The 26,384-nt window shown below is 42.5% G+C and overlaps 2 protein-coding genes across 3 annotated transcripts; both read right to left on the reverse strand.

Annotated features, from left to right (window-relative positions):
* Positions 1 to 5,558: 5,558 nt before the first annotated feature.
* LOC134466453 (CD209 antigen-like protein A) lies at positions 5,559 to 6,921 on the reverse strand. 2 transcript variants are annotated; one of them, XM_063220351.1, is made up of 5 exons: positions 6,789 to 6,921; positions 6,433 to 6,519; positions 6,150 to 6,292; positions 5,966 to 6,066; positions 5,559 to 5,835 (listed from the first exon to the last, which is right to left on the reverse strand). In XM_063220351.1, the coding sequence occupies exons 1-5, from the start codon at positions 6,868 to 6,870 to the stop codon at positions 5,691 to 5,693; spliced, it is 558 nt and encodes a 185-aa protein (XP_063076421.1). In that variant the 5' UTR covers positions 6,871 to 6,921; the 3' UTR covers positions 5,559 to 5,690. The 2 variants fall into 2 exon arrangements, with proteins under 2 accessions (XP_063076421.1, XP_063076422.1); XM_063220352.1 differs by having other exon boundaries at positions 6,433 to 6,492; positions 6,789 to 6,915.
* A 16,363-nt stretch (positions 6,922 to 23,284) lies between these two features.
* Positions 23,285 to 26,104, reverse strand: LOC134466455 (C-type lectin domain family 4 member E-like). Its single transcript, XM_063220355.1, has 5 exons — positions 25,961 to 26,104; positions 25,539 to 25,742; positions 24,260 to 24,402; positions 23,988 to 24,091; positions 23,285 to 23,674 (listed from the first exon to the last, which is right to left on the reverse strand). Exons 1-5 carry the CDS (start codon positions 26,076 to 26,078, stop codon positions 23,530 to 23,532), a joined length of 714 nt encoding a protein of 237 aa, XP_063076425.1. The 5' UTR covers positions 26,079 to 26,104; the 3' UTR covers positions 23,285 to 23,529.
* Between the last annotated feature and the right edge of the window lie 280 nt (positions 26,105 to 26,384).

Genomic DNA, 26,384 nt, shown 5'->3' on the forward strand with positions numbered 1-26,384 from the left:
TAATATTAATTTGTCTTATGTCTTCTGACCACAAAGACAGCAATTAGCACATGTCAGAGAATATGGCCTTAAAAATGAGCAGAATGTACAGGAGGATTGAAATTAAGTCTCAGGAATAGTTTAGTTTACCATTAAAGTTTACCATTAATCTCCATTTAGCCTATCAAAACAAATCTATATATTTATCACATGGACTATAGAGCATAGTCACTTATAAATCTTCATTGGTAGGCCTACACATTCAACTTGGAAAAGAAAAACAAAATGAATGAAATACAGTGCATTTTCTCTGAGACTTTGTCTTCTTCAGGATATAAAAGCACACTCTGCTTCTATGTGTCATTGTTGTCGTAATGTACGTGGCATCTGAATAGCACGCATACCATCGGAAAGAGGAGGATCTAAGCTTTCGAATGGTACCCCGCATGTCCCAGTTCACAGCCATGATGTCTATACAAACATGCATTGAAGAGTGTGTGGGGAAACAGCTATGTTTTGCGGAACCACAATTTGCAATTTCGTGGGCGCGTGAGCTCCACGTATTGCGTTTCTTGCAGGGCTACAGTCTATTATATCTGAGGGGGCACCTCAAATCATATTTCTTGGGGGGAAAATGCCACCCCACGCTACCTCTTAGAAGCGCCCTGACCGAGGGCTGTCAACATCACATCGTGGGCCGCTGATCACTTTTGTAAAATAAATAAATAAATAAATAAATAAAATAAAAATTGTAATATATACAGTATATATATTACGAGGGGCATCGACCCTCGAGGGGCGTCGGCCCACCGGGAAAATGCCCGGTATGCCATACTGTCAGTCCAGCCCTGTGTGTGTGTGTGTGTGTGTGTGTGTGTGTGTGTGTGTGTGTGTGTGTGTGTGTGTGTGTGTGTGTGTGTGTGTGTGTGTGTGTGTGTGTGTGTGTGTTATCTCGCCTCCAAGTCACAGTCACCCACTCAGTGACACTCTCAGTCGCCTACACACTAGCGTTCTCACACTGGGTAGAGGAGTGTCCTATGACAAGACCACATCTTGCATTTGTAGCAACATGTCTGAGTTCAGACAGGGGCACTGAGCTATATTGCACCTTGTAGGTTCCGACTGAATGAATGACTTCACATGGTAATCAGCCATATTGACTCAGGTAGTTCAGCTATTGACAGTGCCTTTCAATGTTGCTCCTTTTGTAAAATGTGATGTCACAGGCAAGTAAATCTGTTCTTTAATGTGTTTGAGCATGTGTGTGTGTGTGTGTGTGTGTGTGTGTGTGTGTGTGTGTGTGTGTGTGTGTGTGTGTGTGTGTGTGTGTGTGTGTGTGTGTGTGTGTGTGTGTGTGCCTGCGTGTGCATGCGCGTGTGCGTGTCCGTGTTCATGTGCGTGTGAGTGTGCGTGTGCCTGCGTGTGCGTGTGCGTGTGCGTGTGTTTATGTGTGTGCGTGCGCGTGCATGCATGCATGTGTGTGTGTGTGTGTTTGTGAGAGAGAGACCAAGACAAAGACAGAGATTGTTGCTCACTGATCTTCTTGAAATGCTTGGCTGGAAGAAGGATTGGTCTGGCCTGAAGGAATGTAAGCATGCAGTTAGTAGAGATGAAGAAACACTGTGGGAGAACAATCAGCAGGAATTGGTTCACATACAATGCGAAAGAGCTGAGTAGAGCAAAATGTGATGTCGCGAGCATGTAAACAAAGTTCCTTTCTGTATAAGTTAGGACACAGGGCCACCATCTTGTTGACGCCTTCGGGGTGCTATTTCGTGATTAGTAAGACCAGATCTGAGAGTCAATGGGAAATTGTTACTAGAAAGGCGGTAGACGCCATATTTGCGTTACGAATCTTCACCGTTAATTTCTATGGACACATACGTCAGTGACCAATGTTCTCGTACTCAAAACATCTCTGATGTAAATCTGTTCTTTAATGTGTGTGTGTGTGTGTGTGTGTGTGTGTGTGTGTGTGTGTGTGTGTGTGTGTGTGTGTGTGTGTGTGTGTGTGTGTGTGTGTGTGTGTGTGTGTGTGTTTACACGCCTGAGTATTTTATTGTATTTTATGTTTTTCACCTGCCCAGGGACTGCAGATGGAAATGAGCTTGTAAGCTATATGATCTGGTGCAGGTCATGTTTCTACTCTTATAACTATTGTACTGTTGTGATGGAGTGACCATCACTAGGGTTGTGGATGTCTTCTGACTGTCATGCCAACAAGCCTGGCTCTTTGGTGTAGCGATCAGAGCCCCAGTTTACTACTCAAGAAGGTCCGGGTTTGAGTCTCGGCTGGACAATTCTACTCCCCTTCGCTACAACTTTGCACATGGTCCCTGTTGAAATAAACCAAATAAACTAAACTAAACTAAGCTAAAATGAATGCAGAAAAATAATGTAAAAGCCTTAATCAGAAGATAACAAGTGATGCATGTAGGGGTGACCAAGAAAAAACTAGGCGTGCCTTCGACTTCTAAAGGTAGGCCTATATCCCCGAAACACAACGCTTCCAGTCCCCAATCATTCCTACCACTCCCGTCCACCTTCTTATTAACGTATATGTTAAATAAAAAATATAAAAGAAATATTTTTGATATATTATCTATAGGCTACAGAGATCAATGACGTGCATAGGCTTAAAACCAAATTACTATTGTAAAAACAAAGCAAATAAATATTATATAATATGGGGCAAATGATAACACTGTTTTACTATTACAGTGGATCTACCACGTTAGGTACAGTGTAATAACCAGTGTAACAATATTTAATACCATGTAATACCACTGTAATACCATGTACCAATGTTGTAATTATATAACGGAGGCTAACTAGCAGAGTTGGCGTGGAACGTTGAACCTCCCTCCGATAGCCTCATACAGTCTCGTGCCGTTGGGCATCGTACTGTGTCTCCCATTGCTGGACCGCTGTAGTTGACGAGGTTGCTCGTCCGATCTCCGAGGGTGGTGAACAGGTGCAAGATGACCTCCGTCACACTTATATCATGTAAAGTGGTATTACATGGTTCATCTTGAATTCAGCCATCTTGAAAGTGCTGGCCTCCAACATCTAGCCTAATCAGTTAATGGACTCCCTAGAACATTCACACACCAAATATGGGACAAATCCAACCATCCGTTCAAAAGTTATCTCGTTAACAAGAAAGACCTAACGCGACGGCGGCGGACATGGCGGCGGCGCACGCAAAATCATTACATCCCAGACGCTCCGCATTTCGGAGATGTAACAATTATATGCAAAAATGTAGCACATGTAAATATAAAATAAAGCAATGAGCAATAAGTTAACATTGGGGCTTAGACTGAATCTTTGCTGAGGTCGATCCATATTTTCCCAGATTTCACGATTGCGAAACTCCAGCTTGACTTGAAGCTGCTGGCTCAGTCTTAAAAGGACCCGTGTGGCTGCTCAGCGGCACATTCAAACCTCAACCCCTCAGAGGAGATCGGGAAAGAAACACAATCAACTGCACCAGCATACAAACATTGCAACTAAGCTGGGACTCTTCAACCTTGACAGTAGATTTTTAGCCTTAGAAGCAATACTTTAGAAGCAGATGAAGATGATCCAGATGGTATTTGTAGTTTTTACCACAGTTTTTGCCACCATGAAAATAGAGCTGAACCTGGGTAAGTTAACCTCAAGTCACCACGACAACATTAATTTATCACACCTGGTGTATGATTGTAAGGATTGTAGATTGTGCAATTTATGTAGGGTGTAACTTTGGTTTGCCTTTTCTCTTCTCTACAGTAACGATTCTGCAAGGCCTTGGAGGTGAGCCTTGTCGATGCGCTGAGACAGAAAGCCGGCGAATTGGGAAACTGATAGAGAGTGTGGCGCTTTTCCCTCCCACTCCTCACTGTGAAGACACTGAGATCATGTGAGTGCTGCTGTTTTGGCACACTCTCTGCTGTTTATGCATTCATCTGAAAACAGATTTTATCCTAACTTAAAAACGAAATATTGGCAAAAAAGGGTGGACCAAACACAGAGTGCTCCTTCTGACCTCATACCTGGCCTGGGCTGGTAATTTGGCTTTGTATTTTCTTACAGATTACTCTCTCTCTCTCTCTCTCTCTCTCTCTCTCTCTCTCCACCATTTCTGCTGTTATTCCATAGACGTAATTTCTCTTATTTTCTGTTTCTTATTACTTGGTCAAATCTCTGGGCATTTCTTAAAACTGTAGTGTGCGCACTTCCAAGTGTATCAGCCTAATCAGTCACGCCCAGTGATTGGATACTCTTTATTAGTCACAGTGATTGGATAGGCCAAAGAGTATCCAATCATTGGGCGTGACTAATTAGGCTGATACTCATGAACGGCGTGACGTTTTCCATGTGCGTTACGCCCATTTATGGGGGAAAACAACCCATACAAGTCAATTGGTAATGTTGGGGTTCAATAAACGAAAGATGCGGACCTGTAGACAAGCGTTGTTCACGCGCAACATGCCGAAAACGTGTTGTGTTGCCGGCTGTTCAAATAATATAGCCAAACAGCCGTGGCTGAAGCATGGAATCTGTTCATTTAGGTTAGCCGATGTAGCATGTAAGTCAATGAGACATTCGGTTTGTTTTCACCCATAAAGGGGCGTAACGCAAATTTAAGAGCAAAGTACCCGGATGGCCGTTCATGAGTATACACTTGGAAGTACGCGCCATGGAGGTAGTATAAGAACTGGAGAGAGTGAATAGGTCCCGCCTCCAGTCATTTAATTGGGAAATGCTTGGCTAGTGAATTCAGCCAAACACACAGCTGTGCACGAGCTCCCAAATCCACGAGTACACACAACCCAAATCCCGCCTATCCGCACAACCCAAATCCCGCCCATCCTGGGCGACACGGCATCAAACTAGTGAGTCCCGTGTTAACTAGGGAAGCCGCCTCCAGGTCAGTCTGGCAATATCCTAGAACTGACGCAGAAAAAGTTTGGAACCACTGGCTTATTACAGACATTTCATAGAGAAAGCTGGGAACTCAGTTTAGGCAACTCGGAACAATGCTCGCAGGCAGAGATTTGTAGTTGATAGCCAGAAAAGCTGTCTGTATGAGTGGGCAGGGCACAGGTTTCCTGCAGTATCTATCACAGAGGGAACTCTCCCAATCTCTCCCAATGTCCCTCAGAATACAATTTAGTGATTGGCACATTCTGATCTTATTGGGAATAATCTACCATTGACAAAAACCTCCTGTTTCCCCCTGTCTATGCCTCTTTCTATTCTTATGCCTTCCTTTATGTCCCGTTAGGCTACTGAAAGCTTGTGCATATTGCCCCAAATCTCACACATACCATTTCAATGTCCATGTATTGTTTTATCCATGTTTGAATACCTTTTAGTCAGTGAGGGGCCTAATAAATGCTGTGTTTGTTTCCTGGCCTCAGGATGAGTATGAAACCCCTCTCCCTGTACTTGCCCTGTTAACATGTTAGCAGGGGTGAGAGGGCCCGTGAATAGGCCTTTGTTAACATTTCCTAGTCTTTTACAAACATTTGTTAATGTTCAATGTTGTCAATTATTTACTAAGTAGACATTATTATAAAGTGTTACCTCAATTGAATATATTTATTAATGATTGATAACATCACACGAAAGCAAAATTAAACAAGATGTGATAACAGAGTACAACAAACCATGTATGTTTTTACAGTACACCATTAATTATGATAGGCTATCAGAATATCGATCTAGCCAGTTCTCTTGCATATCCAGCGAGATTCATATTCACATCTTGCATCATTCCAGCTTTCCAGTGATGTATGCCCAGGTCGACTATCAGCACAGTTTTCAACTATCCCTTGATAATTGTTGGGCTCTCCGGCCAACCAGTACCTATAGACAGGGATAGTACGTAGAGATGATATAGGAAGAGGAAATGTACACATGTATTGGTAGCAGAAGTATAAGGTCATCTGGTCAATTTATATTTATTCTATATTTCACAATTCAGTTCATATCTCACCCAGTGGTCAGTGGTGAACCATCTACCCATATCCAGCCCTTTCCATTATAGCTGAGGCCAATCCACGTACGTGTACACGTAGAGAGGGCTTTCAGCAATTCCTTTGACAGAGCAAAAAGTTAATTCAACAAAATGAGGAATAAAATGTAACTTATTTTCCAAAATGGGGATGTGGATGTCCCACCTGCTCCTCTGGGCTGCTTATGATCATCAGTTCGGCATCCATTTTCTGGCACGCCTCTCGACTCTCTGTCCAGTTCTTGTGCTCGTTTGAGATATAGTAACAGCTAGAGCCAAAATGCAGCCAACCAGTTGGACAAGATTTCCCTGGAACAAAATATTGCTTTTGATATATCTTATGACAAGACAAACAAAAAGCTAAAAACACTATATGAACACACAAGCTAGATATTGCCTAGTATTTTACCTTTTTTAATGCTTTATAAAAAAGAAATGCCAAAACTCACCAGCATGCCGGAAGTAGACATTCAGAGATGCTTGCAGGACACAGAGCAGCAAAAAACTCACTGCCAAGATGACGTATAGTGTGTACTCTTAAATAATCAAAATGATCGTACATTATTTTTGATGCATTTATGGGGATATGTTACATAGATTTGTTAGTCAATTAAAAGCAACAGTTTAAAAATTGCCATTAAAAACATTACCATGAAGTAGTCCTACTATGACCTTTACTGTACGTTGTTGGTGAGTGGACCCCATGAGGGAAAGAATATGCACTACATCATGGTTTATCAATATCTTAGGGTTTCTCAGTTTTACCAGAGATGAGTAAATGTGATAGGATCTTTGTTTGTTTTACCTTTGTGGCGTCTGTTGTGTCTTTGCTCTGAGGTTTGAGTCTGAGAGTGCTGTCCATGAGAGGTGTTTTCATAGAGGGCCATGGGGACGGTTGGTCACACTCTGCCTCGCGGTTTAGGAAAGCTGTCTGTTGCCTGTTTTAAGTGTGACCTGCCTCTCTCGAGAATGTACTAATGTGATGCAAAATCAGGAAGTAAGATATAGCGGAAGAAGGCCACTGCAAAGGAAAGGTCAAAGTGAAATCAAACTTCCCAAAAAGGAAATATAGTCTTCACACTTGTTCATGTCTTGAAGGTGTCAGGAAGACGTCAATGAATTCAGTTAGGTGGTTTTTACTTGGTTACTCACGCATTGTAGTTTTACAGCAGTATTGACATAAGCAGTGCATGCCGGGTTAGTTTGTGCTTCACAAATACCATGATTCCAATAACACAAGTCATGACTGGTCACATGAGGGTAGGGAAGTTGGACTGAGTTTAGTGAATGAATGAATGAATGAATGAATGAATGAATGAATGAATGAATGAATGAATTCAAGTATTGGCCCTCCCTGCACTACACCAGGGGTATGAAAAAAACATCAAAACATTCATGATGACAGACTGACTGGGCAGATGGGACAAGACTTGTGCATGCAAAGAATGATTTTACACTTTCAGATTTAGGCTTGAAAAGCAAATCACATTAAGATTAGCAGTTTGAGTATGTCAAAATGCACGTCATAGCACATTTTAATAAGCAGGGGCGTCGCCAGACCTATTTTACAGGGGCATGTGCCCCGGTATGAGTTTCACAACAAAAAAAAAACCTTGCTGCCTTGGAATTTAGCTCAAGTTTAGCAGAGCGAGGGTGGGAAACCTATGTCTCGAGGGCCATTTGCGGCCCTTGAAGCCATTTTATCATGTCCCCCGATATAATTTCAATGAGAAGGTGGGGTCTGTTTTAAAGGTGGCTGCCATCAATATAGGCCTTAAGTGCAGGGAGAAATTTTGTTTTGTGTCACAGCCCTCGGAGGACTTTTACGGCCCTTGAATTTGAAGTGGCCCCTCTAATGAAAACGGTTCCCCACCCCTGACATACAGTAATCTACAGAATGCGCACAAAATAGCGCACATGCACTACTTGCAATAATATAATCAATTTACAAGCTTTTTAAAATAAATAACTAAAAAAAGTTACACTCGCATTATCTCTCGATGCCTTACTGTACCCCTTTATAACATTAGGTCAGCTGACGCCCCTGATGCCAAGAGCAAATGAGATTTGAGTCAGGGGAGTATAGTGTTACTGTATGAATGATCTCATGGAGAGAGTTCAACACTGGGGAGGAGAGGGACTGAAATCTCTCTCCATACACGAGGTCAGCAGAGGCGGCAATGAGGACCAAGATCTGACTTAACTGAAGAAACAAAAGTGGAAATTTAGAGAAGACAAATAGAGTTTGGCATTTTAGTTCCCTCTGCTGGACGGTTCACACACTTCTTTCAATGAAATGTACAATAATATTGAAAACAAGTCGGAATTGAATATCTGGTTTTTATTTTATATATGGCAGTTTGTGTAATGGAGCAATTCAGGTGGCACAAACATATATTTCTACAGCAGAGCAGGACAAAGGGCTACAAACCGAAGAAGTATTAGGCTACACAGAGAGATACGGGTGCCATGACAAACTCACAACACTGTCTGATAGCAACAAACTTCCTACATTATCATAAACATCCATAATCTTGTGCTTCCACCTCCATGAACTATACTTAAACTTTCGTTTCAGTTCCCAATTTCAACAGCTTTGTACCATTAATTATTTGGTTTTACTTTTGCTTCTCCATCATTTTGTTAATGGTCAACGATTCTTCAATGAGATAACAAAAAAGAATATAAAACAACAACAAATAGTCTTTCATTGACTTTCATTGACAATAGCAAAGACAGTGAAGTGTACAAGTGAACATGAACAGCAAAAAGTGAAAATTAAGTGCATTGTCTTGAAAATGTCTCAATTTCCAGCACAGCTGTTCAGTTGACCAATATCCTTCCTTCAAGAGACATATGAGTCAGGAAAAGCCAGCAATTAACCCCTTAGGGTAGAGCATATGTTATAACCTTACTGTCACCAAAATTGCAATAGTCTTAAGGCTCTCTGTAATGTCATAGCAATGTTGTTATGATGTAGTTGAGAATTTTCAGCAAATAGTGAATAGGCCCGCCGGCGACAGAGCCACCCAAGATAGTGGTAGGGAGATTTGCCTGGACCCAAGCGCTCGATGGGTTAAAAAGGTCATTGCCAACATTTTATGCAGGCGAGTCATGCTCAAATTAATATAGGTGCAGTAATTGATGAGTATAACAGGATATGCATCAGACAATACATATCATATTACCTTTGTGATGTATCCCTAATTTTATTATCTCCCCTCACTTCAGACATGAACTCTATGTTGACAACATAAACTCTGCCTGTTTCAACACTGTGAACAGACAATGTGATTAGTGAAGACAGAATCAATTGAAGAAACTGTCTAAATAGCAGTACTTTAAAAAGACCGCACGAAAGTCTTGACACACTGTATTTCAAGTGTGCCTTGTGAATGCACTCCAGTCAATGTGAAACATGTAGCCTATGGCTCATACATTAACACATTTCCCTGTAATAGTGGAGATGTGTTTGTCCTGAACAAGGACAATCATCAACCAATTGAGACAAGACTGGTATAAACCCAGCCTGGTGAGTCCATCCAGTGTACTTCCCTGAACAACAACTCGAAATGTTCTTAGTTGTAAGTCCTGACTTCAACCATAGCCAAATAAGAATGACGGGGCATCATAACAGGCCTACATGTTGTCCAACTGTTTTATTGTCAGTAACTTATAGCATTGCATACTTCTTGTACCATCTGATGTCAACTGTTTGCCAATATTAAGACAAGATTTTTAATTCACTTTGTGATGCAATGTGGTTGCCTTTAGAGCTTAGTATTTGAGAGCTTATATGTCACTGATTCTTGAAAGTTTGGCAAAAACATGTCCCTGCAGTAAAATATTAATTCTGTTGAAAATCAACTAAATTTTCACAAACAAAATGAACCCAGGTAATGGCCAAGGGGTCTGTCACACGAATACACAGTTGTTTGAAATATTTAAGTGTAATTTTATTACTTTTCATGGCTATAAACCTGTCCACACCCTGTAAAAACGCCTGTCCCAAGGACTGGCATCATCATTTCAATTGACTTAAAATACAAAAATCACTAACAGAATTGAACAATATCACCATGATGTGGAAGACCATATTAAAGTGGTTCTACAGATGTGCACATAGTGGATGTAAAACAATATTTACTATTATTTACTGATTGCTCAAAATGTGTCCAGCATATTGGTCACCACCGTCAGATTTTTTCTAAAAGACAATAAAATCAGGTATGCACAAGGTAATTATCATTACTGAGGACCCCTTTTCGAACCTTTAGCTCTACTGCCTACTTCACCATCACTGAAGCTCCTGTAAGTTTATTATTTTGTCCTCAATTTGTTAATTTGTTTGGACACTGGTACTGTCCCAACCATAAACTGTCAACACCGTCGGGGGTTTTAATAGTATTGTATTACATTAATGTTAATAAATATAATTTTTTTCAGAAAAGGTATGAAGCACCCAAGAAACAGAGCGAAAATTAAATGGCTAATGTGAACAAACAATGCATAATATTTAAAAGAGTGTTTTTTTGTCTCACACCGTCAGATGTCACCACCGTCAGATTTTGTTCTGCTCATCATGTTGTTCCATATTTTACTAAATTGTGCTGGTTAATGAAACATTACTAGGCATGTTAGTAATAATTGTGATCCAAAATGATACTCTAGCCACCACTGAGGTGCATTTGGAGGTTTTTTTGTCAGAAAACCTGACGGTGGTGACATCTGATGGAGTTCACCAAAAAACACATGTTTTACGTGTTTTTGACATGTTTTAAGAATATGCATACAATAAGTATCTACAGTTATGTTGAATTGTTAAAGTAATTCACTTTAATACAGTAAACATGTATTTTTACTTCTAATTCTGTCTGCCGCTGTTGACAAAACAAGAAAGAGCCCATTTTATGAAAAATGTTAAACATGGGGAGCTTGGCCAATGCATTCCCTGCACAGCCAAGACCTACATCTATGATTATACCTCTATATTTTGGATTTGAACAACTTAAAAGCTGTTTTTACCACATTTTCAACAACCAGTGGCTTACTTCCTAGATATTCTAACTAATGACGTAAAAACACATGCTCATACTGTGCACACACAAAAATAAAGTGTTTATGCAAGATGCCATTGACTTGAGAGGGCTATTTATTTTGCTAAATGCAGGTACTAATTAGGCCACTTTCACCACTCTCAGATTACTGTCACCACCGTCAGTTCTTAAGTCACCACCGTAAGAAGGAGTTTTGGACATTTTAAAGGAATGTGCTTACAACATTTTCCTTAGGAGTTGTTGAAATATCAAAGTAATAGCCAATTTAAGCCTACACGAATATTTGTGAAATTACAAAAAATTGTTTGTTGCATTTAGGCGTTAAGTAAGCATCGTATGACGGTACATATTTTAAAATTAGAACACATGAAACAGTATTGAAATAGAACAAAAGTGAATTTTCAACATTTAAAGGCATATGTGTGAACCAAAAAATACACATAATCACTTAAAAACTCCAGATACATATGCAACCAAATCAATACAATTTTAATAACTTTTAATTGTGTCTGACGGTGTTGAAAAAAACAAGGTATGATCGGAGAAAAGCCTGATTTCTGAAAAAAATACATAATGGGGAGATTGGCCTTGTGCATTTCTGAAAAGCCAAGACCTTAGTCTACGAGGATATACCATATCATTTTGTAATTCACTTTGTTTTTTTCTGTCAACATTACAACCTGTTTTAGCCACTTTCTCAAGAATCAGTGATTTGCAGTGAGATGCTCCCTCTGTTGGTCATATGAGGAAAGACTCAGATGGCTATGCTGGCATCATTTTGTCCTAAAAAAAAAAAAAAAAAAACTGTTAAACTGTTGTCCTTTCCTTAACTTTTTTGTAATGGAAACACAGTCAATGCACATGGATTTGTTGTTGTTGTTGTTGTTTATATACATTTTCATGTTTTGCTATGAAACATAATAAAGCCACAAATTTGGATGTAATCTCAGACCAAACACAGAGTGCTCCTTCTGACCTCATATCAGGCCTGGGCTGGTAATTTGGCTTTGTATTTTCTTACAGATTACTCTCTCTCTCTCTACATCTCTCTGTATCTCTCTCCCCCCTCTCTCTCTCTCTCTCTCTCTCTCTCTTTCTCTCTCTCTCTCCCCCTCTCTCTCTCTCTCTCTCTCTCTCTCTCTCTCTCTCTCTCTCTCTCTCTCTCTCTCTCTCTCTCTCTCTCTCTGTGAGAGAGACAGAGAGAGGAGGGAGGGGGTGCAAAATATACTTAGTTTTATATTTACCACTCAGGTCTTTGTCCATTTACATAACCAACCTGGTCTGCCTATGCTGCCGTACGATAAAAGAAAAACTGAGTTTTAATTGAGTTTAGATCAGAAATGGGCTTTGTAATAGACTTTGTAATACCTCCTTTGTCTTGTATCAAAAAAAACATTGGTCCTGTATTATACCGATTCAGAGGAAAATCATGCTGAAAATGCAAAAACTGCTGTTCCATCCAGTGATAGCTCTGTGTTCCACTGTTAGCTATAGGGTAGTTTTAGCTTGGGGTACAAATGCCCCTGTCGTTGCAGACTTTGCATTATAAATGTGGGTGTTAGAGGGGTTAATTATTTACAATTGCCCATGTTGAAGTCAATGAAGACACCTTACAGTAAGTGTATCCCATTGATGTAGAATAGAACAATCAATGGTTTATCCTCAACTCTTAGCCAGTGTAAAGAAGAGTGCATGTGTGACCCTGGTTGAATGCCTTGTACTGGCATTAGATTATTAGATGTCACATATTGGTGTCGTGCAGTGCTTTGTTTTCAAGACAACACTATAATACAGGAAACAAAATGCAATAGTGACCTCACATCTAAACAGACGTCTACACATCTACACATCTACACACTCTAAGTATGACTTTCGACCAGAGATTTGGACATTTCAGCTAGTCAACATAAGTGGCTTATAGTTAAACCAGACATTTAACATTTGGCCAGATGCTGGTAAAACTTGGCTGTGGCTGGTAATAGTTTCTTGTGTCACTAGCCAATTTGGCAGGCTACTTATTCTATTGAATGACATATCACAATAGCCATATTCTGCACCTTGCCCCTTGTGTATATCAAATGTTTTATTTAAGTTCAAGAAAGAGCTCAGTTACTTAGTTTCCATTTGTTTGATTTCTTCCCACGTAGAAAGCTGTCGACTCATTTTCTTGCAGCACCCAATCTTCTGAGGTTAGCTGTACAGTGTCATGAAAAAAGAAGTAGAAGTAGAATAGCTGAATGGCTAGTGACTCGGGATAACCACTAGCCACAATGGCCAGCAAGCAAAAAAGTTAATGTCAAGCCCTGGCAATAGGCTCGTGCCAAACACATGAGACAAAAACAAAATGTCCCTTTGCAATCAACACACATTAGCACTGTAAGAGCACAACCACTCAGTCATTACACAATGGCCATTTCACAAAACTCTAGTGCGCCCACTTCCAAGTGTATTAGCCTAATTAGTCACGCCCAATGATTGGATACTCTTTGGTGAACTCTGCGAAGTATCCAATCACTGGGCGTGACTAATAAAGAGTACCCAATCACTGGGCGTGCCTAATTAGGCTGATGCACTTGGAAGTGTGTGCACTAGTTTTGAGAAATGCCCAATGGGTGGAAAAATTCAAAATATAGGCCTATTACCTTCATGTTGGCCTATCATTTTCAGTAAGTTCCCAGTGCTTAATATGCCTACTAAATTATAGCATCCATGCTTTTATTTTACTTCTATTGTCATGCATGGCTTCTTTCAACTAATGCACTTTGCACATGGTCCCTGTTGAAATAAACCAAATAAACTAAACTAAACTAAACTAAAATGAATGCAGAAAAAATAAAGAGAGACAGGGAAGGATTGGTAAATGACCCAGGCCAGAATTGAACTCCACAAGAATTGGTCGCCAGTGTTGTAACGCAGTGCCCTACCGTTAGGCCACAGCAGGGCCCTGTGATTGCATATTTACAGGCATTTTTAAGACACACAGGGGATGAAAAACAATTGTAATGCACTGAAATCAATAAATGAATATATAGAACAAAAGCTACTGACTTCAATTATTGTAACACAATCAAATGAGTCTGCTCTGAATAAGTGAGAGAATGTGCAGGGATGTGAAAGGCAGGGGAAAGACAGGATTGGACTTGTTCATGTTTCGCTGTCTGCCAAAAGATAAATGAGTACATGCATCTGGTGTCGTATCCACCAAGACTGCCTCTGATAATAGATTAATGTGTCTTTGATCGACTAAATATTTGTGTTTGGCCATATAATCTTTCTCCTGGCAATATAATGATAATGATAACAACAGTTATACTGTACTTATTGTAGCAATAACAACAAAACAACAACAACAACAATGATAACAATATAACAGTAATAACAATATAATAGTAATAACAATAATAATAATTGCCATGTGTATATACTTTTGCATTTATTACAAATTATACAAGTCATAAAATGAATGCAGACAATAATGTAAAAGCCTTAATGAGAAGGTAACAAGTGATGCAAGCATGTGTGACCAAGAAAAAAAATGTCATGCAAAAATATAGCACGTGTAAATGTAAAAAATATAGAAATGAGCAATATGTTAACTCTGAGGCTTAGGCTGAATCTTTGCTGACGTCAGTCCAGAGTTTTCCAGATTTCACGATTGCGAAACTCCAGCTTGACTTGAAGCTGCGGGCTCACTCTTAAAAGGACCCCTGTGGCTGCTCAGCGGCACATTCAAACCTCAACCCCTCAGAGGAGCTCGGGAAAGAAACACGATCAACTGCACCAGCATACAAACATTGCAACTAAAAAAAGCTGGGACTACTCGACCTTGACAGTAGATATTTAGCCTTAGAAAAAATAATTTAGTAGCAGAAATGAACATGAACCAGATGGTTTTTGTAGTTTTTACAGCGGTGTTTGCCACCATGAAAATAGAGCTGAACCTGAGTAAGTTAACCTCAAGTCACCACGACAACATTAATTTATTGCACCTAGTGTATAATTGTAGATTGTGCAATTTATGTAGGGTGTACCTTTGGTTTGCGTTCTCTCTTCTCTACAGTAATGAGTCTGCGAGGCCTTGGAGTGGAGCCTGGTTGTGGATGCACTGAGACTGAAAGCCTTTCCACTCCTCACTGTGAAGACACTGACATCATGTGAGTGCTGCTGCTTTGGCATGCTGTCTGCTGTTTAATGCAGATTTTATCCTATAACTTGAAAGAGTTGGAGAGATTCTCTCTCTCTCTCTCTCTCTCTCTCTCTCTCTCTCTCTCTCTCTCTCTCTCTCTCTCTCTCTCTCCACCTTTTCTGCTGTTATTCCATAGGCCAGTGGTTCCCAACGGGTGGGTCCTGAAGGTATTCGAAGTGGGCCTTGAAATAATTTTCCAAAAATAATAATCATATTTTGGTGTGTGTTGCTGTTGATTTATTTGACTTTTATTCTTCTTTATTCTATACACCTAAATGGAAATCTTTTCATTTTCACAGCAGAAGATGTTGAGTCTTGAGAGAGGATTGAAGACTGCTTTTCCAGTCAAGCCACATCAGCACATTGGATGGAGTCAATCAACAACTGAAGTGATTTCATTTGATGTGCATCTGAACAAACCAGATTTTAAGATATTAAAATGCTAGTACAAAGGCATATGTTATAAAGGCATTATTATTTATTTGTTTATTTAATCATGACAGTATTTATTCTCCTGTTTTTGTATGTACGCCTATGCTATGGCAGATAGCCTGTGTTGTAGCAGGCTTATCCTGAATTCTGAGAATGCTTGGTCACCCTGAAGGGTTACCACCGTTTTTGTACAATTTTGACTGTTTACACAAACTGTATAATAAATATATATCTTCCAAAGTACAGTGGTCAGTGGCATTTTTAATCAATTATTAAGAAACAATTGTGTGTATTTTGAGAGAGAGAAAGAGAGAGAGAGAGAGACAGATAGAGAGAGAGAGAGATACTCATATGACACTTATTTTGTGCAGTGACCTTGTTTATAATCATCTCTTGCATCAAAATCTTGGGCTTGGGCTAGTTGCACCCCCGCCCTTCATCAGGTATCTAGAGATTGAGAATGTAATAACTTGACCTCAGCCTTCAACACCATTGTGACTCTCACGGTGGTCACAAAGATGAAAGTCCTCATACTGATAACCACACTATTTCACTTGATACTGGACTTAAGTGCCTGGTGTTGACATGTGGTCAGAGAAGCAGACGAGACATTAGCCCAGGTGCTGGTCATGATGTGTTTTTGAGTCTTTTGCTGAATCTTGTGAACAGAGTTGCCAGATGAGACTGATGATTTCCAGCCCACAAAATACTGAAAACCCGCCTGGAAGCACTAAATCCCAGCCAATTTGAATTAAATTCTATTGTTTTCTATGGCCACAAATGTTCCAAAAATCCCACCCAAATGCCCTTTTTACCTGACACACCCCCCCACCCCCCAGACGGCCATAAGCAGCCCAATCGGGCGGGAAACAGGCCACTTCAAGGAAAGGTCTTAGTAAAATCAAAAATTAAATCTACACGCATGTGGTGTGTTTAGGAAGAACATTATGCCTCTTGTTATAGCTGAAAACTATCATGAAGAACACTCATGGTCTGTGACTCGTAGCTATTGAAATAGGCCTAAAGTTAAAGGCCATTGCACTCACGTGCTGCTGCATCCTCAGTAAAGTTTTTTCATGTCTTGGAGGTGTCAGGAAGACGTCAATGAATTCAGTGAAGTGGTTTTTACTTGGTTACTCACACATTATAGTTTTACAGCAGTATTGACATAAGCAGTGCATGCTGAGCTAGTTTGTGCTTCACAAATACCATGATTCCAATAACACAAGTCATGACCGGTCACATGAGGTAGGGAAGTTGGGCTGAGTTTAATGAATGAATGAATGAATGAATGAATGAATGAATGAATGAATGAATGAATGAATGAACGAATTCTAGTATTAATTTGGCCCTCCCTGTCAGCACTATACCAGAGGTGTGAAAAAAACCATAACATTTATAATGACAGATTGATAGGGCAGATGGGACAAGAATTGTGCACACAAAGAACCATTTTATAATTCAGATGTAGGCTTGGAAATAAAAACACATGAAGATCAGCAGTTTGTCAAAATACATGACATCATATGTTTTAATAATTTCACAGCCAGGTGCCAAGCGCAAATGAGATTTGAGTCGGTCGAGTGTAGTGTTACTCTATGGATGATCTCATGGAGAGAGTTCAACACAGGGGAGGAGGGGTACTGAAATCTCTCTCCATACACTGAGGTCAGCAGAGGCGGCAAGGGGGACCAAGGTCTGACTTAACTGAAGAAACAAAAGTGGAAATTTAGAGGCAAAAAAGTTTGACATTTTAGTTCCCTCTGTTGGACGGTTCACACACTTCCTTCAATCTGTCACAATCCCCCTGGACGCACGCCCTCCTGACGCAGCGGTCACTTTATGTTCTACTACCCCACATTCTTGGAAATCATTGTCACGCTGCCTGTTTTGTGTACTTGGATCATGGACTACATGTAAACTCTGAATACTGGACTGTGCTTGTGAAGATTATTCTACCTTTTGAAGACTGGCTAAGTTCTGAAATTACCAAGCCTGACTTTTGTTGTGAATTCATGCGTGACATCCTAAGTTTGTTTTCTGAACCTACTCCTTTGTTGACATCTTGAAGATTCTGTTGAAGTAAAAAGTCTGAACCACATCTGCAACTGTGCTCTTATTTCCAGTCTGACACAATCAAATGAAATGTACATGAATGTTGAACAAAAAGAACTCAGAAATCAAGTCAGAATTCAATATCTTTTTTTTAATTTTATTTTATTTCATATACTGCAGTTTGTGTAATGGAGCAATTCAGGGGGCACAAACTAAAGACGTACTACAGAGAACCCAGACTGACGTGACAAACTCACTGTCATGGTTTCCCAAGAATGGACGCAAATGCAGATCTTTCCACGGCAAACTTGATTTAATTATGAACTCAGGAACAAAACAAACACGGCACAATGGCCAAAATGGTGTCAAGAACAGAAACTGGCATAGCATACGGCTCAACAAAACATCATCAAGAATCTGCACATGGTGAATGAAAGTTCAGGTTTAAATACAGCAACAGGTGGAACATGTGATCAGGGTGATTGCTTGATTGCAGGTGCTAGTGATAATTGAGTCACAGTCTTAGTACTCTGGTGAGGCCGGGCGCTGATTGGTTGAGGGAATTAGCGGATGATTGACTGGATTGTCTGAGCTGATGAGGGAATTGTCTTGATGGTGGCAACGGTGTTGTTGCCAGGTTTGTCACAGTACCCCCCCTCTGAGGCACGGCTCCAGCCGTGCGAAGGGGGCGAAGGGGGCGACGACCTCTTGGGCGAGGTGCTGGCCTGTCAGGATGAGACTGGTGGAATTCTGAAATGAGAGTACGGTCTAGGATGTCGGAAGAGGGGACCCAGCTCTGGTCTTCAGGCCCATATCCCTCCCAGTCCACCAGGTACTGCATGCGGCCTTGACGGCGTCTGGAATCCAGGAGCGCCCTCACCTGGTAGGCAGGGGAACAATCGATCTCCAGCGCCGGTGGCGGCGTACCACCAGGGACCGCATCAGCCATGGGACCCGGAATCAGCGGCCTAAGGAGGGAGACATGGAAAGATGGAGAGACACGGTAGTTAGCAGGGAGTTGGAGCGTGTATGTGACTGGGTTTACCCTCCGGATCACCTTGAATGGGCCCACAAATCGAGGGCTGAGTTTCCGACAGGGCAGCTTCAGTTTCAGGTTCCTGGTGGAAAGCCAGACTCTGTCGCCAGGTTGATACTCGGGGGTATCCCCACGGCGACGGTCAGAGTGGAGTTTTTGCTGCCGGACTGCTCTGCTGATTTGGAGGTGGGTCAGCTCCCAGACCCGCTCAGCTCGGCGGAACCAATCATCAATGACAGGGATGTCAGACTTGGTGGGATCCCAGGGACAGAGAGGTGGCTGGTATCCTAGAACACATTGAAATGGGGTTAGTTTTGTTGTTGAATGGATTAATGAGTTTTGAGCATACTCAGCCCATGGGAGGAACTCTGCCCAGTCATTCTGGCGGCGGTGACAGTATGTTCTCAGGAATCGCCCAAGGTTTTGGATTGCCCTCTCAGCTTGACCATTAGCTTCAGGATGGTAGCCAGAGGTGAGGCTCACAGTGACTCCCAATTTCTTCATGAAAGCCCTCCACACCTGGGATGTAAACTGGGGGCCCCGGTCCGAGACTATATCCTCAGGAATTCCGTAGTGTCGGAAAACCTGACTGAAGAGGGCTTCAGCGACCTGGAGAGCAGTGGGCATACTTGTGAATGGGATGAAGCGGTTAGATTTGGAGAACCTATCCACCACAACGAGTATGACCGTGTAGCCCTTAGATGGTGGCAGGTCAGAAAGGAAGTCTATGGCTAGGTGTGACCAGGGACGATTCGGAGTAGGCAAGGGCATGAGCTTTCCTTGCGGAAGACAACGTGGACTCTTGGTGGTTGTACAGATTGAGCAAGATTTGACATACCTCTGGACATCATGTGCTATGGAGGGCCACCAGTACTTCCTGGAGATGAGTTCCATGCTCTTCTCAATCCCTGGATGTCCCGAAGCCAAGGAGGTGTGAGACCAGACGATGACCCTGTCACGAACAGTGGAAGGCACATACATTTTGTCAGGTGGGCAAGTAGCAGGAGTTGGCTCACCTCTTTGTTCTCGTCGGATGTCTGCGTCAATTTTCCAGAGGACCGGAGCAACAATGATTGAGGGTGGAAGGATGGGCTTCAGGACTGGGAAAGGCTCAGAGATGGTGTGTATTCGAGACAAGGCATCAGCCTTGCCGTTCTTGGATCCAGGTCTGTAGGTTATTGTGAAATCGAATCTGGAGAAGAATAGAGACCACCTGGCCTGTCTTGCATTGAGCCTCTTGGCAGCTTGGATGTACTCCAGATTTCGATGATCAGTGATGACAACAAATGGTTCTTTGGCACCCTCAAGCCAATGTCTCCATTGCTCAAGGGCCATCTTCACCGCCAGCAACTCCCGATTCCCCACATCGTAATTGCGTTCGGCTGGAGACAATCTGTGTGAGTAGAAGGCACATGGGTGCAGCTTTGGTGGTTCACCTCGACGCTGGGACAACACTGCTCCTACTCCCATATCTGAGGCATCCACTTCGACCACAAATTGTTTGGTGGGATCAGGAAACTTCAGAATCGGTGCTGTGTTGAAGCGTTGCTTGAGTGCAGTAAAGGCATCCTGAGCTGCATCGGTCCACTGGAGGCTGCGTGGCTTGCCTTTTAGGAGAGCAGTGAGGGGGGCCGCAACCGAGCTGAAGGACCGGATAAACCGGCGATAGAAATTGGCGAATCCAAGGAAGCGCTGCAACTCCTTGATGTTCTTTGGGGCAGGCCACTGAGTGACAGCTTCAACTTTCTGGTCCTCCATCCGAGCGCCATCTGGGCCGATCACATATCCGAGGAAGGAGATGGTAGTCTGGTGGAAGAGGCACTTTTCAAGCTTTGCATATAACTGGTGATGTAGGAGGCGTGCGAGTACCTGTCTGACATGTAGGTAATGTTGAGCTAGTGTGGTGGAATATATTAAAATATCGTCAATGTAGGCTACAACATATTTCCCAATCATATCTCTGAGAATGTCATTGACAAAAGACTGGAAGACAGAAGGTGCATTTACCAGACCGTAGCTCATCACCAGATACTCATAGTGGCCAGTACTTGTGCTGAAGGCAGTCTTCCACTCATCTCCCTCTCGGATACGAACCAGGTTGTAGGCACTCCGTAGGTCCAGTTTGGTGTAGTAGCATGCCCCTCTAAGCTGCTCGATGGCGGAAGGTACTAGTGGGAGTGGGTACCTGTATTTCACAGTGATGGCATTGAGGCCCCGATAATCGATGCAGGGCCGCAATCCACCATCTTTTTCCTCCACAAAGAAGAAGCCTGATGCAGCCGGCGAGGTGGACGGACGGATAAAACCCTGTTGCAGTGCCTCTTGGAAGTACTCCTCCATGGCTTGGGTTTCCGTTGGAGACAATGGATACACACGGCTACGTGGAGGCGAAGTACCTGGCAGGAGGTTGATCGCACAATCCCAGGGACGATGAGGAGGAAGGTGAGTTGCCCTGGTCTTGGAGAAGACAGCATCCAGGTCCATGTATTGGTTGGGGATTTCCGGAATCACAGCTGAGTCTGGGCTCTCTATGGAGGTGGAGGCACAAGGGTATTTCAGACAATGATTTTGACAAAAGGTGACCAAGAGTGTATGTTACCTCCTTTCCAAGAGACTACGGGGTCATGGGTTTGAAGCCACGGGAGACCAAGGACTACTGGGTGCTGCATGGATGGTAGGACAAGGAAGTTGATTGATTCATGATGCACAGAGTAGACAGTCAGCTGTACCATTGAGGTGATTTGTGAGATGGTGCCATTACCAACTGGTCCTCCATCTAGGGCCTGGATGGATACTGGTGGTGAGAGAGTGTTGAGGGGCAGTTGAAGGGCCTCAGCCACGGTTGGTGTGACAAAATTGCCTGCTGCTCCTGAATCTAACAAGGCTGAGAAAGAGAAACATCTTTCACCGAAGCGTACAGTCACAGGAACAAGGAAGGGCTTAGAAGGTGGAGGTAGCTTTACCTTGTGTGGATTGGTAGGCTGGGGGCGTCTCACTCCAGGCTGAGGGCGCTTTGGACAGAGCTCAACTTGGTGAGTAGGGTCACCACAGTACAGACAGAGGCCTAGGTCAATTCTGCGGCGGCGTTCTTGGGGAGTGAGACGTGCAGATCCTACTTGCATCGGTTCAGGGTCAGGGTCTTGCTGGTAAGTAGGTAGTGATAATGGTAGTGGGGAAGCACGTTTGCCTCTGCGCCTCTCCTGCAGAAGGTAGTCAAGGTTGATGGACAGGTTGATGAGGGCATCCAGAGTCAGCTCCTGGTCGCGACAAGCAAGTTCCATTCGCACATCCTCCCTCAATCCTCTGCGGTATAGTGCAATGAGGGCTTTATCGTTCCAACCACTTGCTGCTGCCAGGGTGCGGAACTGTAGGGCGTATTCTGCTGCAGTCCCGGTGCCTTGAGAAAGCTTGAGCAGTCTCTCACTCCGCTCCTTGCCATCAATGGGGTGTTCAAAAACTGCACGGAAGAGAGCAATGAAACGAGCATAGGAAGTGGTCACATCACCTCCTTCTCTCCAGACAGCTGTTGCCCAGTCTAAGGCCTTTCCCTTCAGACGAGTGATGACGGCTGCCACCTTGGATTGGTCTGGCATCTGTGGATGGTGAGCGAGGTACAGGTTACACTGAAGAAGAAAACCTTCGCAGCCATTGGGCTCTCCACCGTAGGCTTCAGGCAACTTCACAGCTGAGGCAGGGTGACCTGGCAGGGCGAGGTAACCAGGAAGGGCAGGTTGAACTTCAGCCGGGGAAGGTTGAGCTGGAGCTGGGGCAGGTTGAGCTGGATCCGGGGCAGGTTGAGCTTGAGCCAGGGCAGGTGGCACAGGAGGGCTGGGAGTCGATGCAACACTCGCAGAAGAAAGGTGTCGAATAACCTCATCCATGGCGTTTCCCAGTTTGGAGATTTGTCGCTGTTGTCCTTCTACCGTGGCACTAAGCGAGGCTACAGAGGTCGCCAGCAGTTGGAGTGGAGGTATGGGCATCTCCTCAGATGAATTGGGTGGCAGTGGATAGCTTGCTGCGTCCATAAGGTGGGCAGATTCTTCTGTCATGGTTTCCCAAGAATGGACGCAAATGCAGATCTTTCCACGGCAAACTTGATTTAATTATGAACTCAGGAACAAAACAAACACGGCACAATGGCCAAAATGGTGTCAAGAACTGAAACTGGCATAGCATACGGCTCAACAAAACATCATCAAGAATCTGCACATGGTGAATGAAAGTTCAGGTTTAAATACAGCAACAGGTGGAACATGTGATCAGGGTGATTGCTTGATTGCAGGTGCTAGTGATAATTGAGTCACAGTCTTAGTACTCTGGTGAGGCCGGGCGCTGATTGGTTGATTGGTTGAGGGAATTAGCGGATGATTGACTGGATTGTCTGAGCTGATGAGGGAATTGTCTTGATGGTGGCAACGGTGTTGTTGCCAGGTTTGACAAACTCACAACACTGTCTGATGACAACAAACTTCTTTTATGATCACACATCCATAAACAGATACAATGCTAATATGTTGTGCTTCCACCTACATGAATGAAGCCTATACCTAAACTTTCATTTGAATTTCAAATCTTTGTACCATTAAGGCCTTTTGATATTTTTTGCTTTTCCATACATAATTCTTTTGATAGTCAATTATTCCACAATAAGACTGTACAGCATTTTAAAATATATTTTTTTGGGGGAAAAAAACAAAAATAACAAAACAGGTCTTTCATTGACATGGAATAGCAAAGAGAGTGAAGTGTACAAGTGAAGATGAACAGCAAAAAGTACAAATTAAATGTCTACATCAGTTTTCTCACATGCCCAAAGTTGTGCCCGGGTGCACAAGTCATCATTCCAGTTGGTGAGAGAGCCACGCACCCTTATTTCAGCACAGTCTTCATTTCCAGCATAGCTGTTTGGTTGACCACTGTCCCACCTACAGTACAGAGAAATAGCACTAAGTCAAGAAAGACCATACATACATACATCATCATCTGGATGTAAATCAAACCTTCAATTATGCCATTATCAATTAACCCCTTAGCACAGAGCATATGTTATAACCTTACTGTCACCAAAACTGTAATGGCTATGTCTTAATCTGTTACTTAAGGCTCTTGGTAGTGCCATAGCAATGTTGTAGTGTTGTAGTGTAGTTGAGTATTTTCAGCAAATGGTGAATAGGCCTGCCGGCGACCCCATCTGCACGAAGAGGCTACACCAGCTGCAGTAGTTTAACTCCGTCTCACCAAGTGGTAGAAGGATTTACGAGTGTGCCGTCTAGCCATTTCCATGTCCCATCGCAATCCGTCAGCCCTATCCAGAACTCTTTTTGAAGGTCAGTGAGGAACTGCTGCACAGCAAGTAAACAAAACAAACAAGTAGAATATCAATGAGTCTGATTTCAACAACTTTGAGTTTGGTATGACGTGCAATGCTGTGTAACCTGTAAGGAAATATTTCAGAACACATCACTTCACGACAGCAATTAATGACAATGTGTTAATGAATTCATAATAACCTGCTCATCTCTGTTGTTTATGATGACCAGGTCAGCCTGCCTTCTCAAGCAGTCATCCCTGGCAGTCCTCCATTGCATTGTGTCATGAGAGATGTAATACAAAGAAGACTGGAAAAAGATCCATCCCTCATTTAAATGCTTCTCTGGGAACATAAAGCAGATTCATTCTGGTCAGTGGTTTCATTTCCCATTCCATACCATGGATTCACCACGTAACAAGAACGGTAAGAATAAAGCTGAAAATGTGTTCCATATAGGCCTAGATGTAATGAGAATGCTTTTACTGTTCATAATCCTTATGTTGTTTTCTTGAGAGTTGCTGATCAACATGGAGTGATGATGAAACCCATAGGCCTAGGTCATTTTCAATTCTTATATTGTAAATCCAGCTTCTAAAACACATCATCAGCTTGTTAACTGGCCTCATCATGAAGCAGTGTTGTTACATGAAGAATGATGAAGACAATAGACCTATTAATGATTTGTATGACATCAATGCTAAAATAAAAGCATACACTAGACTAGAAAAGCCAGGACAATTGTTGTACCCTGGCCCAGTCAAGCAGCCTAGTAAACTAGCCCCACCCGCCAGCTGCTAAAATTGTTTTTGCCTGCGAGTGGGTCTAGCCTCGGGCAATGCCCCAAATCTGCCAGATCAATCACAACCAATGACTCACTATACTGTACGTATCACTGATCACAACACAGGAGATTTGTTTTGAATCTTTGGATGCAAAGCGGACAGGGTTTTGAGGGAGTGACGACATCCCATCAACAATCTTCCGATGCGTCATTGATTGGGGCCAGACTAAATATTCACATTTAATCTCACAGTAAATCTGGCTTGTCAGGCTACCAGTCAAGTGAAAGTCCTGCCAAATATAGCTCTCCTTTGTATTATGTTCAGACATTTTGAGACTTGCATACATGCAAGAAGTGTAATAGAAGTGCCAATAGCAGAGGTCGGCATAGAATGTTAGTAAACCTCCCTCCCAAAATCTGATACAGTATCGGTATCAGTCTGGATATTTAGCTCAGTGGTATTGTACTGTGCCTCCCATGCCGAAATGGAACACTGACTGGATGACCTCAGTTACACATGCACAGTTGACACCTTAAAAAGACTGGGAAACTCTGCCCTGTTCAAGTAATTCAAGTACTGTGAGTCTTAGCCAATCACTTATCAAAGCCTGTAAGCTTTCATTGAGACAAATGTACAATTTTCAAATGTCATAGGACTGGCATTAGGCAAAATAGCAATGATCAATTATAAACTTACCAAGATCAGAAAGTCTACTTTTCACAGCCGCACTCTCCACCTTCAAACTATCAAAATCAGAACTCAACAGGTCTTTTTCAGATGTCAAATTCCTGAAGGTGGAATCCAGGTGTGATCTCTCCACTGACAGCACTATGACAACAGTGAGCAACAGCATACACAGCACCCCCAGAGCACCTGTGACCACTCTGCAACAGATATCACCTGTACAGGAGGTAAAGACTAGTTAATTCACCTGTACAGGAGGTAAAGACTAGTTAATTCACCTCTCCAGGAGGTAAAGACTAGTTAATTCACCTGTACAGGAGGTAAAGACTAGTTAATTCACCTGCACATGAGATAAAGACTTGTTAATCCCCCCAATAAATAAAAATAGATGTGTGCACTGAAAAATATATAAGGCGCCTACTGCACGTACAAACCTGTGTGAAACATCCCAGGAATTTGCATCCTTATCCTTGACCTGGTAAAATGACTTGTATAATTGTAGTTGGGTATATCCTTCCCTCCATCTTTGTCATCTAAAAAGGCCTCTTCCATTTTCAGTTGGTTCACACTTTCTCACGGAGTTCATGGGCATTCCCCTGTGATGTGAAAAGTCTGGGTGCCTGAGGCTTTTGGTCTTATATTCTGTGTGACCGGAAACATGTTGCAAGGGTGGCCAGAAACATGCTGAGCATGCACTGGTACACCAAACACTATACACCACCTACAGTCGTTTTCTCTCTCTCTCTCTCTCTCTCTCCCTATGTGTGTGTGTGTGTGTGTGTGTGTGTGTGTGTGTGTGTGTGTGTGTGTGTGTGTGTGTGTGTTAGAGAGAGTGTAGGGGAGAAATGGGTCTGCTGT

This window comes from Engraulis encrasicolus, chromosome 16 (genome assembly GCF_034702125.1).
Source record: "Engraulis encrasicolus isolate BLACKSEA-1 chromosome 16, IST_EnEncr_1.0, whole genome shotgun sequence".
In the NCBI taxonomy this organism is placed as follows: domain Eukaryota; kingdom Metazoa; phylum Chordata; class Actinopteri; order Clupeiformes; family Engraulidae; genus Engraulis; species Engraulis encrasicolus.

Excerpts from the sequence above, each read along its gene's own strand:
- LOC134466453 (XM_063220351.1), bottom strand. The coding sequence starts at position 6,870 with ATGGCCCTCTATGAAAACACCTCTCATGGACAGCACTCTCAGACTCAA. Across the intron at positions 6,520-6,788 it reads ACACAACAGACGCCACAAAG|AGTACACACTATACGTCATC; the intron begins GTAAAACAAACA and ends TGATTATTTAAG. Across the intron at positions 6,067-6,149 it reads TAAGCAGCCCAGAGGAGCAG|GAATTGCTGAAAGCCCTCTC; the intron begins GTGGGACATCCA and ends GCTCTGTCAAAG.
- LOC134466455 (XM_063220355.1), bottom strand. The coding sequence starts at position 26,078 with ATGGAAGAGGCCTTTTTAGATGACAAAGATGGAGGGAAGGATATACCC. Across the intron at positions 24,403-25,538 it reads AAGTAGACTTTCTGATCTTG|AGAAGCATTTAAATGAGGGA; the intron begins GTAAGTTTATAA and ends TTATGTTCCCAG. Across the intron at positions 23,675-23,987 it reads GTAAATCCTTCTACCACTTG|GTGGGACAGTGGTCAACCAA; the intron begins GTGAGACGGAGT and ends TCTGTACTGTAG.